This window comes from Octopus sinensis, linkage group LG14, assembly GCF_006345805.1.
Source record: "Octopus sinensis linkage group LG14, ASM634580v1, whole genome shotgun sequence".
NCBI lineage: Eukaryota > Metazoa > Mollusca > Cephalopoda > Octopoda > Octopodidae > Octopus > Octopus sinensis.
Genome location: NC_043010.1, coordinates 51,889,415 through 51,901,286, shown reverse-complemented (window position 1 = coordinate 51,901,286; position 11,872 = coordinate 51,889,415). Strand labels below are relative to the sequence as shown.

At 36.5% G+C, this 11,872-nt stretch overlaps 1 protein-coding gene across 1 annotated transcript in view; it reads right to left on the bottom strand.

Moving 5' to 3' along the window:
* Positions 1–718: 718 nt before the first annotated feature.
* The window catches only part of LOC115219349 (serine beta-lactamase-like protein LACTB, mitochondrial), a 29,210-nt gene continuing 18,056 nt past the window's right edge, over positions 719–11,872 (bottom strand). Inside the window, exons 4-9 of the mRNA XM_036509384.1 lie at positions 11,294–11,401; positions 9,681–9,948; positions 6,550–6,715; positions 3,601–4,159; positions 2,119–2,180; positions 719–1,404 (exon numbers count right to left, since the gene is read on the bottom strand). Of these exons, the coding sequence (XP_036365277.1) occupies positions 861–1,404; positions 2,119–2,180; positions 3,601–4,159; positions 6,550–6,715; positions 9,681–9,948; positions 11,294–11,401 (1,707 nt within the window). The 3' untranslated portion in view covers positions 719–860. The remainder of the gene's footprint in view (positions 1,405–2,118; positions 2,181–3,600; positions 4,160–6,549; positions 6,716–9,680; positions 9,949–11,293; positions 11,402–11,872) is intronic.

The window sequence follows — 11,872 nt, the reverse complement described above, 5'->3', positions numbered from 1 at the left end:
CAATGTTATTACATTATAAGAAAACAATAAACCACATTTACTCCTATCACCACATTTATAATATGGTCATAATTCTTAATGAAAATGAGATCAAATGCTGTTATTGTTTTTTGACTATTAATTTCGTTTTTATTTCTTTCATTCATTATTTCTTTCTTCTTATTTTTTCTTTCATTTATTATTTCTTTCTTCTTATTTTTTCTGTCATTCTGTCAAATTTTCTTATGTTTTCTTCCATTTTTTTTCTAGATTTTCTTTCTTCCTTATTTTTTCTTTCATTCTTCCAAATTTTCTTTATCATTTTTCTTTATTTCTTTATCATTTTTTCTTTCATCCTTCCAAATTTTCTTTATCATTTTTTTATTTCTTTATTTTTTCTTTCATTCTCCCAAATTTTCTTTATCATTTTTCATTATTTCTTTAATCATTTTTTCTTTCATTCTTCCAAATTTTCTTTATCATTTTTCTTTATTTCCTTATTTTTTCTTTCATCCTTCCAAATTTTTTTTATCATTTTTTTCTTTCATCCTTCCAAATTTTTTTTATCATTTTTTCTTTCATCCTTCCAAATTTTTTTTATCATTTTTTCTTTCATTCTTCCAAATTTTCTTTATCATTTTTCTTTATTTCTTCACCATTTTTTCTTTCACTCTTCCAAATTTTCTTTATCATTTTTCTTTATTTCTTTATCAATTTTCTTTTTCTTTATTATTTTTTCTTTCATTCTTCTAAATTTTCTTTGTCATTTTTCTTTATTTCTTCATCAATTTTCCTTTCATTCTTCCAAATTTTCTTTCTTTTTTACTTCAATTTCTCTTTCGTTGTCTTTCGTTCAGTTAGTCAGTAACAACACCAAACTCCTATACCCGATCAAACAGATCAGCTACAGACAAGGCCAATTTACGCAAACTAACCTCGCCAATATTGCAGATGGCAGTCACTATCACTCCTTTGGGAGGGTTAGTCTCTGACTGCAGTGAATCTCGAGGTAAAATAAGCAAAATGCTACTAGCACCAACAGCATTCCCAGTATGGAAAGCATAGAAACGGTTCTTCAAGCAATAAGCATGCTCATGTTTGAAAGGAATTAGCTCCCACCCAAGTCCATAGTAAATATCATTAGCTTCAGAGACTTTGGCCCCTTCAACAGGTTTCCACAGATCCAACATTGTTTTGCGCTTCAGATAGCCCTTCAACCTGGCTTCCTCTTTGTTTTGCATACCTTGTCCTGTTTTTGTACTCAAAGGTGATACATTATCATCGAACTGGAAGCTGTACAGCATGGCATTTCCAAATTTTATCAAGTCCTCAGCAGTTGAAAGAAATCCACCACCAGCCCACTTGTAAGAATTGTCAATGTAGGGAGCATTAACCATTTGTCCATTCTTTGAGACACTGTAGAACCTGAGAGGAATACATAAACACAGGTATAAAGCAGGATTGATTGATTGACAGATAGATAATTGGATGGATAGATAGCAAGATAGAGGGAAAGATAGAAAGGTAATAGATTGATAGATAGATGGAGAGTTAGACAGACAGATGGATAAAGAGTCAGACCAGTAAATAGATAGATTGATAAGTAGATGGAAAGATAGATGGAGAAACAGACAAAGAGATGGAGAGACAGACAGACTGAAATAGACAAACAAAGATGTAGAGATAGACTGATGGATGATAGATAGATAGACGAACAGACAGATAAGTAGTGGTACATGGTAGTTGCTGTCATAGCACTGAAACTCACACTTTGCCATAACTATAAACATACAAACTTTAAGCTATTTCTAAACATAAAGCAACTTCAGTCTGACTTTATTGTTGAATTTGCATTTGTATTATTAGATTTGGAAAAAAGGAAAAAACAATTGATACACTAAGAACAGAATTACTATAAACAATATTAACCATCTTTGATATGTGTTGCCTGATATGCACAGAATATGTTCTAAGAAGGTAGGAGGGTGACAAATAGAAGGAAAGATAGATTAACTATTGAAAGAATGCTAGGTGTGTATATATATATATATACATACACATCTATCTATATAGATATATAGGAGAACAGAATAAAACAGGAAATTTAGTTTATCTTTTTATTATAACATCATAAATTACATAATCTTTACACGTGTTAGTGTGTTGTTCAGAAATTGCATAATGAACTTGAAACACCAGATCTTCAGAAGAAAATGGTAATTTAATCCATTGTTAATTATCATCATAATTGATACACAGTGCCAAAAGATATATGTATATATATAGCTGCCTGTCTATCCCTCTCTTTATATATCTCATCATCATTGTTTAACATCCGTTTTTCATGCTAGCATGGGTTATATATGTATATATGTACATATATGTTAGAAGTATTGGGGGTGATGTACAGATTTAATATATATGAGAGAAAAAGGCGTTCAGAATGCTGGATGGTTGTAAAAAAAAAATATATATTTATTTACATATCACATATTATTTCTTCATTTTTTTATAGCACTTTCAACAACTCTTGCAGTCTCGTCATATTTCTGATGAAACTACAGGAGTAGTTGAAAGTGCTAAAAAATATGAAGAAATAATATGTGACATGTAAATAAATATATATTTTTTTACAACCATCTAGCATTCTGAATGCCTTTTTCTTTCATATATATATATATATATGTATGTATGTATTATCATCATCATCATCATCATCATCATTTAGCATTTGCTTTCCATGCTGGCATGGGTTGGATGGTTTAACTGGAACTGATAAGCCAGAGAGAGAGAGAGCTGCACCAGGTTCCAGTCTGATTTGGCATTGTTTCTACGGTTGGATGCCCTTCCTAGCATCATTCTTTTACAAAAATGTGTGTAAACATATCTAGCCATGGGGGAATATTACCTTGCTTAGAAACAGGCAAGTATTGCCTCACTAAACTCCATCTGCCCCAAGCAAGCATGGAAAAGTGGACATTAAAATGATAATTCAGATTTCATCAGGCTATCATGTTGACCCCTTCCCAGCTGCCAGAGAGAAAGACAGAATAAAAACAAAGCCCAGCACCAATGATATAACGAGTCCAATTCAAACATCTCTTCTATCGCGTTCGTTAGCACATTATGATAAAACAATAAACGATATTTAATCCCGTTACTCCTTCGATGCAGATATATGGTTATGTGGTTAAGAAGTCACTTCGCAACCATGTAGTTTCAGGTTCAGTCTCACTATGCAGCACCTTGGAAAGATGTTTTCGCAAGGCTTTGGTCGACTTGGGGTTATAGTAAATAAAAGACACTTGCAGTAAGACTGAACCTGAAACCAATGCAATTGCAAAGCAAACTTCTTAACAACACAGCCATGCTTGCACAGGGTCTTACTGAAAATGAAATAAAGTAAATGTTCTTATTTGTTATTAATTTTATTGCTTTGTTGTTTTTTTTTAATTTCTTTCTTTCAGCCTTTCGTTCATTATTTCTTTCTTACAATTATTTACTTTTTCATTCATTTAGATTTTCTTTCTTTCCTTCAAGTTTACTTTGTTTCTTCCAAATTTTCTTCCTGACTTCGATTTCCCTTTCATTTGTCCTTTCAGTAACAACACCAAACTCCTATACCCGATCAAACAGATCAGCTACAGATATGGCTAATTTACGTAAACTAACATCACCAATATTGCAGATGGCAGCCACTACCACTCCTTTGGGAGGGTTAGCTTCCGTTTGCAGTGAATCTCGAGGTAACATAAGCAAAATGCTACTAGAACCAATAGCATTCCCAGTATGGAAAGCACAGAAACGGTTCTTCAAGCAATAAGCATGCTCATGTTTGAGAGGAATAACACTCCAACCAAGGCCATAATAAATATTAGGGGCCGCAGAAGTATTGGTCCCTTCGACAGGTTTCCACAGATTCAACATTGTTTTGCGCTTCAGATAGCCCTTCAACCTGGCTTCATTGCTGTTCTTGTTTTGTGCACTTTGTCCTTCTGTTTTTGTATTCAAAGGAGATGTGCTATCACCAGAGTCATCAAACTGGAAGCTGTACAGCATGGCATTTCCAAATTTTATCAAGTCCTCAGCAGTTGAAAGGAATCCACCACCAGACCATTTGTAAGAATTATCAACGTAGGGAGCATTAACCACTTGTCCTTTCTCTGAAAAACTGTAGAACCTGAGAGGAATACATAAATAAAAACAGGTATAAAGCAGGATTGAAATAATAGATAGATAGAAAAGTATGTAGGTAGAAAGTGTGTAAGAAGTAGTGGCATACAGTGGTGGCTGTCACAGAGTGTGCTAATTGCTGAAACTACAACACTGGTATAAGTGTATATATATATATATATATATATATATGTTTCCACAAAAACTGTTCACTGGGAGCTGTACAAAGCCAGATTTCATGGGATGGCTGCAATCAGAAAACCACTACTTTCAAAAACAAACGTTGCAAAGCATTTAGAGTGGAGTAAAAACCTACAGAATTGGTCCCTAGAGCAGTGGAAGAATGTTATTTTCTCAGACAAGTCATCCTTTACCTTAATTCTGACCACCGGCCGAGTATACATGTGAAGATAGCCAAAAGAAGCATTTGACCCAGACTATCTTCTTCCAACTGTTAAACATGGATCGTGGGAGGGGGGGGGGCTATATCTTGGAAATCTGCTGGCCCAATGGTTTCCCTTCATGGCAGAATTAATAGTCAAGATTATTTAAGTATTTAATCTGCTCAAATTCATCCTATGGTTGCGGAACTGTTTCCGGAGGGAAACACAATCTTTCAGGATGATAATGCACTAATTCACACAGCTAAAGTTGCTACTGAATGGCAGAACATTCTAGTGAAGTTGAACATCTTATCTGGCCACTACAGTTCCCAGATTTCAGTATTATCGAACATTTAGGACAGTGAACTGGCAGAAACGTTAGCATGCCGGGTGAAATGCTTAGCAGTATTTCGGCTGTCGTTGCGTTCTGAGTTCAATTCCACCAAGGTCGACTTAGCCTTTCATCCTTTTGGGGTCAATTAAATAAGTACCAGTTATGCACTGGGGTCGATGTAATCGACTTAAACCCTTTGTCTGTCCTTGTTTGTCCCCTCTATGTTTAGCCCCCTGTGGGCAGTAACGAGATAATTATTGAAAATTTATGGTGCATTTTAGAAAAACAAATGAGTTGATGTCCTCCACCATCATCACTACAAGAAATGGAGACTGTTTTAGCTGAAGAATGAACAACTTTGTATGAGTCCATACCTCATAGAATTCAAGCTGTAATTACTACCAAAGTTAGTCCTACCCCATACTAAAATAAATTTGTTTGAAATTTTAAGGTGTTTCCATTATTTTGCCCAACCCCTGTATATACAGGGTAGGCCAAAAATCTATATGCACTTTAAATTTTTTTCCTTTTATTACATTTACACATATTTATTACAATTCATCATCATCATTTAGCATCCATTGTCCATGCTGGCATGGGTTGGACGGTTTGACCTAGGCTGGCAAGCTGGAAGGCTGCACCAGACTCCAGTCTGATTTGGCATCGTTTCTATGGCTGGATGCTCTTGCTAATGTCAACCACTCCAAGAGTGAAATGGGTGCTTTTACATTCCACTGGCATGGGTGCCATTTGTGTGACACCTCGAGCAAGGGAGCTAATGTCCCCACTCAGCCTTAAATAATACCTGCGGACCAATGGTTTCTGGATCATTTCTCTTCATTGGCACAGGATAACCTTGGTTAGAGATGGCACCACTAGGCTTCACTTGAGGTATATACTTCTAAAGTGACACACAGTCACTGATCTTGTAAGGAGAAAAATGATTAGTTTTAAATTTCTCTTGAACACGACCTAGTTCTGCCATCTCTAGCCAAAAGTGATCTTGTGCCAATGAAGATACCATTGGTCCACAGGTATTCCTTGTTCAAAGTATCAGGACACAGTTGCACATTGATAGCCAGCTGAAAAAGATGCTTTCCTGGGGCTAAAGAAGGTAGTAACACCATCACAATCAGGACTGTCACTTTATATTGGAAAATAGACTTTACTCTGTAGTATTGTTACTACTTATTTCTCGCTCAGAGATTTAAAACTAATTGTTTTTCTCCTAACAAGATCAGTGACCGTGTGGTTTGGGGTTCAGTCCCACTGCATGGCAGGATCCTGGGAAAGTGTCTTCTATTATAGCCCCAGGCTAACCAAAGCCCTGTGAGTAGATTTGGTTGAAGGAAACTGAAAAAAACCCCAATACATTGATATCTAAGTGTGTGTATGTCATTGTGTTTGTGTTTCATTTGCTCCCCATCAATGCTTGACAACCAGTGTTTGTTTGTTTACATCCCCGTAATCTCCAAGTTTGGCAAAAGAGACCACTAGAATAAATATTAAGCTAAAGAAAAAATAAAATAACTCCTGGGATCAATTTGTTTGAGTAAAACCCTTCAAGGCAGTGACCCAGCATGGCCACAGTCCAATGACTGAAAACAAGTAAAAAAAGATTTTAAAAAGAAGTGATAAAAATTCCATAATAATAAGTAATAAGGAAGAGTTTCTCCTCACCTGGATCTGTTATATATGATGGGTTTATTCCTGTCCAGGTAGGTGTTGTGAAGTCCGAGGTCTCTGAACACTGAGGGCATCATCTTCGTTAAAGATATATTTGAAGATTTCTCCAAGACAGCACTCACCAATGTCCAGCCATGTGTTGTATACAGAAACTTACTGCCTAGATGAATGACAGAAGATAACAGTAATGTAAAACCAGAAGAAATGCTGCCAAGCATTTTGTGTGGTGTGCTAATAATTCTGCCAGCTTGCCATCATAATAATCCTTTCTATTATAGGCACAAAGCCTGAAGTTTTTTTTTTGGGGGGGGGGTAGGAGATAAGTCTATTACATCGACCCCAGTGTGTAACTGGCACTTAATTTATCGACCCTGAAAAGATGAAAAGCAAAGTCGACCCTGGCAGCATTTGAACTTAGAAGATGAAGACAGACGAAATACCTATTTCTTTACTATCCACAAGGGACTAAGCACAGAGGGGATGAACAAGGATAGACAAACGGATTAAGTCGATTATATCGACCTCAGTGCATAACTGGTACTTAGTTAACCGACCCCGAACGGATGAAAGGCAAAGTCGACCTTGGCAGAATTTGAACTCAGAACGTAGCAGCAGATGAAATACCGCTAAGCATTTCGTCCGGCGTACTAATGATTCTGCCAACTTGCCGCCTTACTTGCCATAAAAATAATAATAATAATAATGGTTTCAAATTTTGCCACAAGGACAACAATTTTGGGAGAAGGGGATAAGTCAATCACACTGACCCCAGTGTTCAACTGGTACTTATTTTATTGACTCCGAAAGGATGAAAGGCAAAGTTGACCTCAGTGGAATTTGAACTCAGAACGTAAAGACAGACAAAATACTGCTAAGCATTTCAACCAACATGCTAACAATTCTGCCAGCTTGCCATCTTAAAAATGATAATCCTTTCTACTAAAGGCATAAGGAGTGAAATCCTAATGAGAAAATTGAGTAGATGGGAATTGTGGAAGACTTGTGTGTTTCTTCTAAAACAAACTTCTTAACCATATAGTTGCACCTGCAACAATATATATTCATTAGAACCATCTGCTTCACTAGTACTCAAGAAGAAGACCTGTCTGCCACAGCAGAACAGATATCGGTGCTGGTGCCATGTAAAAAGTACTGATGCTGGTTCCACATAAAAAGCACTGATGCTGGTTTCACATAAAAAGCATTTATGTTGGTGTCACATTAAAAACACTGATGCTGGTGTCGCATAAAAAGCAGTGATACTAGTGCCACATAAAAAGCATTCATGCTAGTGCCACATAAATAGTGCTGGTGCCACATAAAAAGCACTGGTGTGGGTGTCGAATTAAAAGCACTGGTTCTGGTGCCACATAAAAAGCACCCAGTACACTCTGTGGAGTGGTTGGCATTAGGAAGGGCATCAAGCCATAGAAACCATGCCAGAATAGACAATGGAGCCTGGTGCAGCCCCTTGCCTTACCAGCTCTGGTCAAACCATCCAACCCATGCCAGCAAGGAAAATGAATGTTAAATTATGAAGATGATGATGATGATGATGATGGTGGTGGTGGTGGTGGTGATGAGTACTTGTTTCCATAATTAATTTTTAAAAAATATCTTTTGCATCTATGTTTTCTTTTTACTGCTAGACAGAAATTGTAGAAGGCTGCCGTGTGTGTGTATGCATGTGCACTTTTGTGCTTGTCTCCCATCCCACCATTTGACAACCGGTGTTGGTTTGTTTTCCTCCACATAACTTAGCAGTTCAGTGAAGGAGAACAATAGAATAAGTATCAGAATCGAAAAGTAAGCACTAGGCTCGACTTGATCAACTTAAACCCTTCAGGGCAGTGCACCATTCATGGCTGCAATCCTGTGACTGAAACAAATTAAAAAGAATAAAAGATTGAAGAAAAAAAAAACAAAAGAAGAACTGTGCTAGGTTTTTGTGAAAAAGTAGAAGCTTCTCTGAATTATAAACCAACCAAGAACAGTGACAGTTTTAAGAAATTTTTTAAGCAACATATAACAGAATATTTTAAGGCGCCGAGCTGGTAGAAATGTTAGCACGCCAGATGAAATGCTTACTGGTATTTCGTCTACCATTACGTTCTGAGTTCAAATTCCACCGAGGTCAACTTTGGCTTTCATCCTTTCGGGGTCGATAAATTAAGTACCAGTTACGCACTGGGGTTGATGTAATCGACTTAATCCGTTTGTCTGTTCTTGTCTGTCCCCTCTATGTTTAGCCCCTTGCGGGTAATAAAGAAATAAGAAACGTTAGCATGCTGGGTGAAATGCTTAACAGTATTTTGTTTGCCGTTACGTGCTGAGTTCAAATTCCACCGAGGTCGACTTTGCCTTTCATCCTTTCGGGGTCAATAAATGAAGTACCAGTTATGCACTGGGGTCGATATAATCAACTTAATCTGTTTGTCTGTCCTTGTCTGTCCTCTCTGTGTGTAGCCCCTTGTGGGTAGTAAAGAAATAGGTATTTCATCTGTCTTTACGTTCTGAGTTCAAATTCCACCGAGGTCGACTTTGCCTTTCATCCTTTCGGGGTCAATAAATGAAGTACCAGTTATGCACTGGGGTCGATATAATCAACTTAATCTGTTTGTCTGTCCTTGTCTGTCCTCTCTGTGTGTAGCCCCTTGTGGGTAGTAAAGAAATAGGTATTTCGTCTGTCTTTACGTTCTGAGTTCAAATTCCGCCGAGGTCAACTTTGCCTTTCATCCTTTCGGGGTCAATAAATGAAGTACCAGTTACGCACTGGGGTTGATATAATCGACTTAATCCGTTTGTCCGTCCTTGTTTGTCCTCTCTGTGTTTAGCCCCTTGTGGGTAGTAAAGAAATAGGTATTTTGTCTGGTGTCAAATCTAATTGACTGGCCCCTTCCCCAAAAATGCTTAGCAGTATTTCGTCAGGTGTTACATTCTGAGTTCAAATTCTGCCGAGGTCGACTTTGCCTTTCATCTTTCAGGGTTGATTAAATAAGTATCAGTTATGCACTGGGGTTGATGTAATCGACTTAAACCCTTTGTCTGTCCTTGTTTGTCCCCTCTATCTTTAGCCCCTTGTGGACAATAAAGAAATAAGAATATTTTAAAAACAATCAAATTACCTGGTTTGTGAACAAGAGGGTCATCCTTGAAGAGCGTTAGGGATTCGTCAACATTTTTGAAGGTCTTTTTCAGATACATTTCCTCCATTTTGTAGTCGCTGTTGTTTGAACATTCAGATAGTTTAGCAAGTTCCTTGCTGTTGTTGTTGTTGTTGTTAGTGTTGTTGTTGTTGTTGTTAGTGTTGTTGTTATTGGTGGTGGCAGTGTTGTTGTTCTTGGTGGCAGTGTTGTTCTTGGTTGCAGTGCTATTGGTACTCTTTGAATCATCCTAGTAAAAGAGAAACACAGACACAAAACATAAAAAAATAAAGCAAAAACATGAAAATAAGTAATCCTCATCATCATCACCATCATCATTTAACATCCATTTTCCATGCTTGAATGGGTTGGACAGTTTGGCCAGAGCTGATAAGGCCAGGAGTCACACCAGGCTCCATTATCTTTTCTGACCTCTAAGACCAGTCCCAAAAACCACTGAACCATGACAGAATAATCCAGAAACAAAAAAAACCCTTTTAATTCCACATTACTCTTCCTTCCCCCCACTTCAACCAACCTCCCACACTGTCCCTTAAAATAGCAAACAATCCTTAGCTACACACAAAATAAAAAATGCTCGGAGGACAGGTTGGTTCCTCTCAAATTCTTTGTAAACTCTTCAATATATATCCTTTTGTGTATATATATACTACCAAACAAACATGATTTTTATTGAACTCCTAATACTTTTTGTTGAATATTTTCTTAAATACTTTCTTGTAAGCTGTTTTTAACATTTTCTTATTATTATCAAAGAATGTATATCTGTATTTTAATACTTTTGTGACAACCAGTACTTAACACAACAAAGCTTATACAAAGCTTTGCATTTTACTTTTTCTAAATAAATCTTTTTCTAAAAAAGTGAAACCGGTTAAGTGAATAAACATCTTTAAAATTGCATTTTCAAACCTTCTTCCATATATATATATATATATATACAACACAAATGGGCGGTGGTTCACTACAGCTGTTTCGGCCATGATTTTTATTGATGAACAGATCAATTACATCATGTAAAAAAACTATTTTCTTCAGGTGAATTAAAATTGGATTTAACCTTTAGGATATTTCCTACACACACACAAACACACATGCACACACACACGTGCATTTGATGGCATATAGAAAAACAATTAAAAAGTCTCAAAATTTCACCCTAGGTCCTGCATGTAAAGTTGGGTCTCCCATAAGCTAATTTTGTTCCTGGTTCTTTTTTTCTTCCAACTATGCACAGTTGAAATTGGTTCTTCAGGTGAATTAAAATTGGATTTAACCTTTAGGATATTTCCTACACACACACAAACACACATGCACACACACACGTGCATTTGATGGCATATAGAAAAACAATTAAAAAGTCTCAAAATTTCACCCTAGGTCCTGCATGTAAAGTTGGGTCTCCCATAAGCTAATTTTGTTCCTGGTTCTTTTTTTCTTCCAACTATGCACAGTTGAAATTGGGGTTCATCTAATAATGCCCATGCATCTTTTCAACCACCCAATATATGTATGTATGTGTGTATAAAAAAATTAGAAAGCAATCATGACTCTTTAAGGAATCCAGTCCTCACCTTAGAGTTATCGTTACTAGTTTTATCAGCATCCTTATCTATATACGTCCTGTCGTAGTGACGAATACCACCCATGTGAGACAGCAAATGACGGACAGTTAGGGTCACCTAAAAAAAAATTAAAACCAACAATAAAAAAAATAAAAATACAAAATAAGACAAAAATAATTTCAAAATAAAAGGCAACTGACAAAAAATGAATGATAGGGGCATTTTCTATGTCAGAAACTCCCAGCTTGGTGGTTCATAGACCCCTGGAGGTCAAGAAAGGATACTATTGGGGATCCATGAACTAATATCAAAACTGCACCTATATATATATATATATATGTATATATGTGTAGAAATATTGATATTTCTAAGTCTCTCTAAAGAAGACTACGGCAGCGGTACTGGATATTAATAGTTATCGTCAAAGTGAAGGCTAATCAACAGCAGCATTCATCCTATATTTCTTGACTGCCATATTAGCTTGGTGATAACTATTAATATCCAGTACCGCTGCCGTAGTTTCCTCTAGAGAGAATTAGAAATATCAATATTTCTATTTTTGGAAACCAGTGGATGTATTCCACTGAA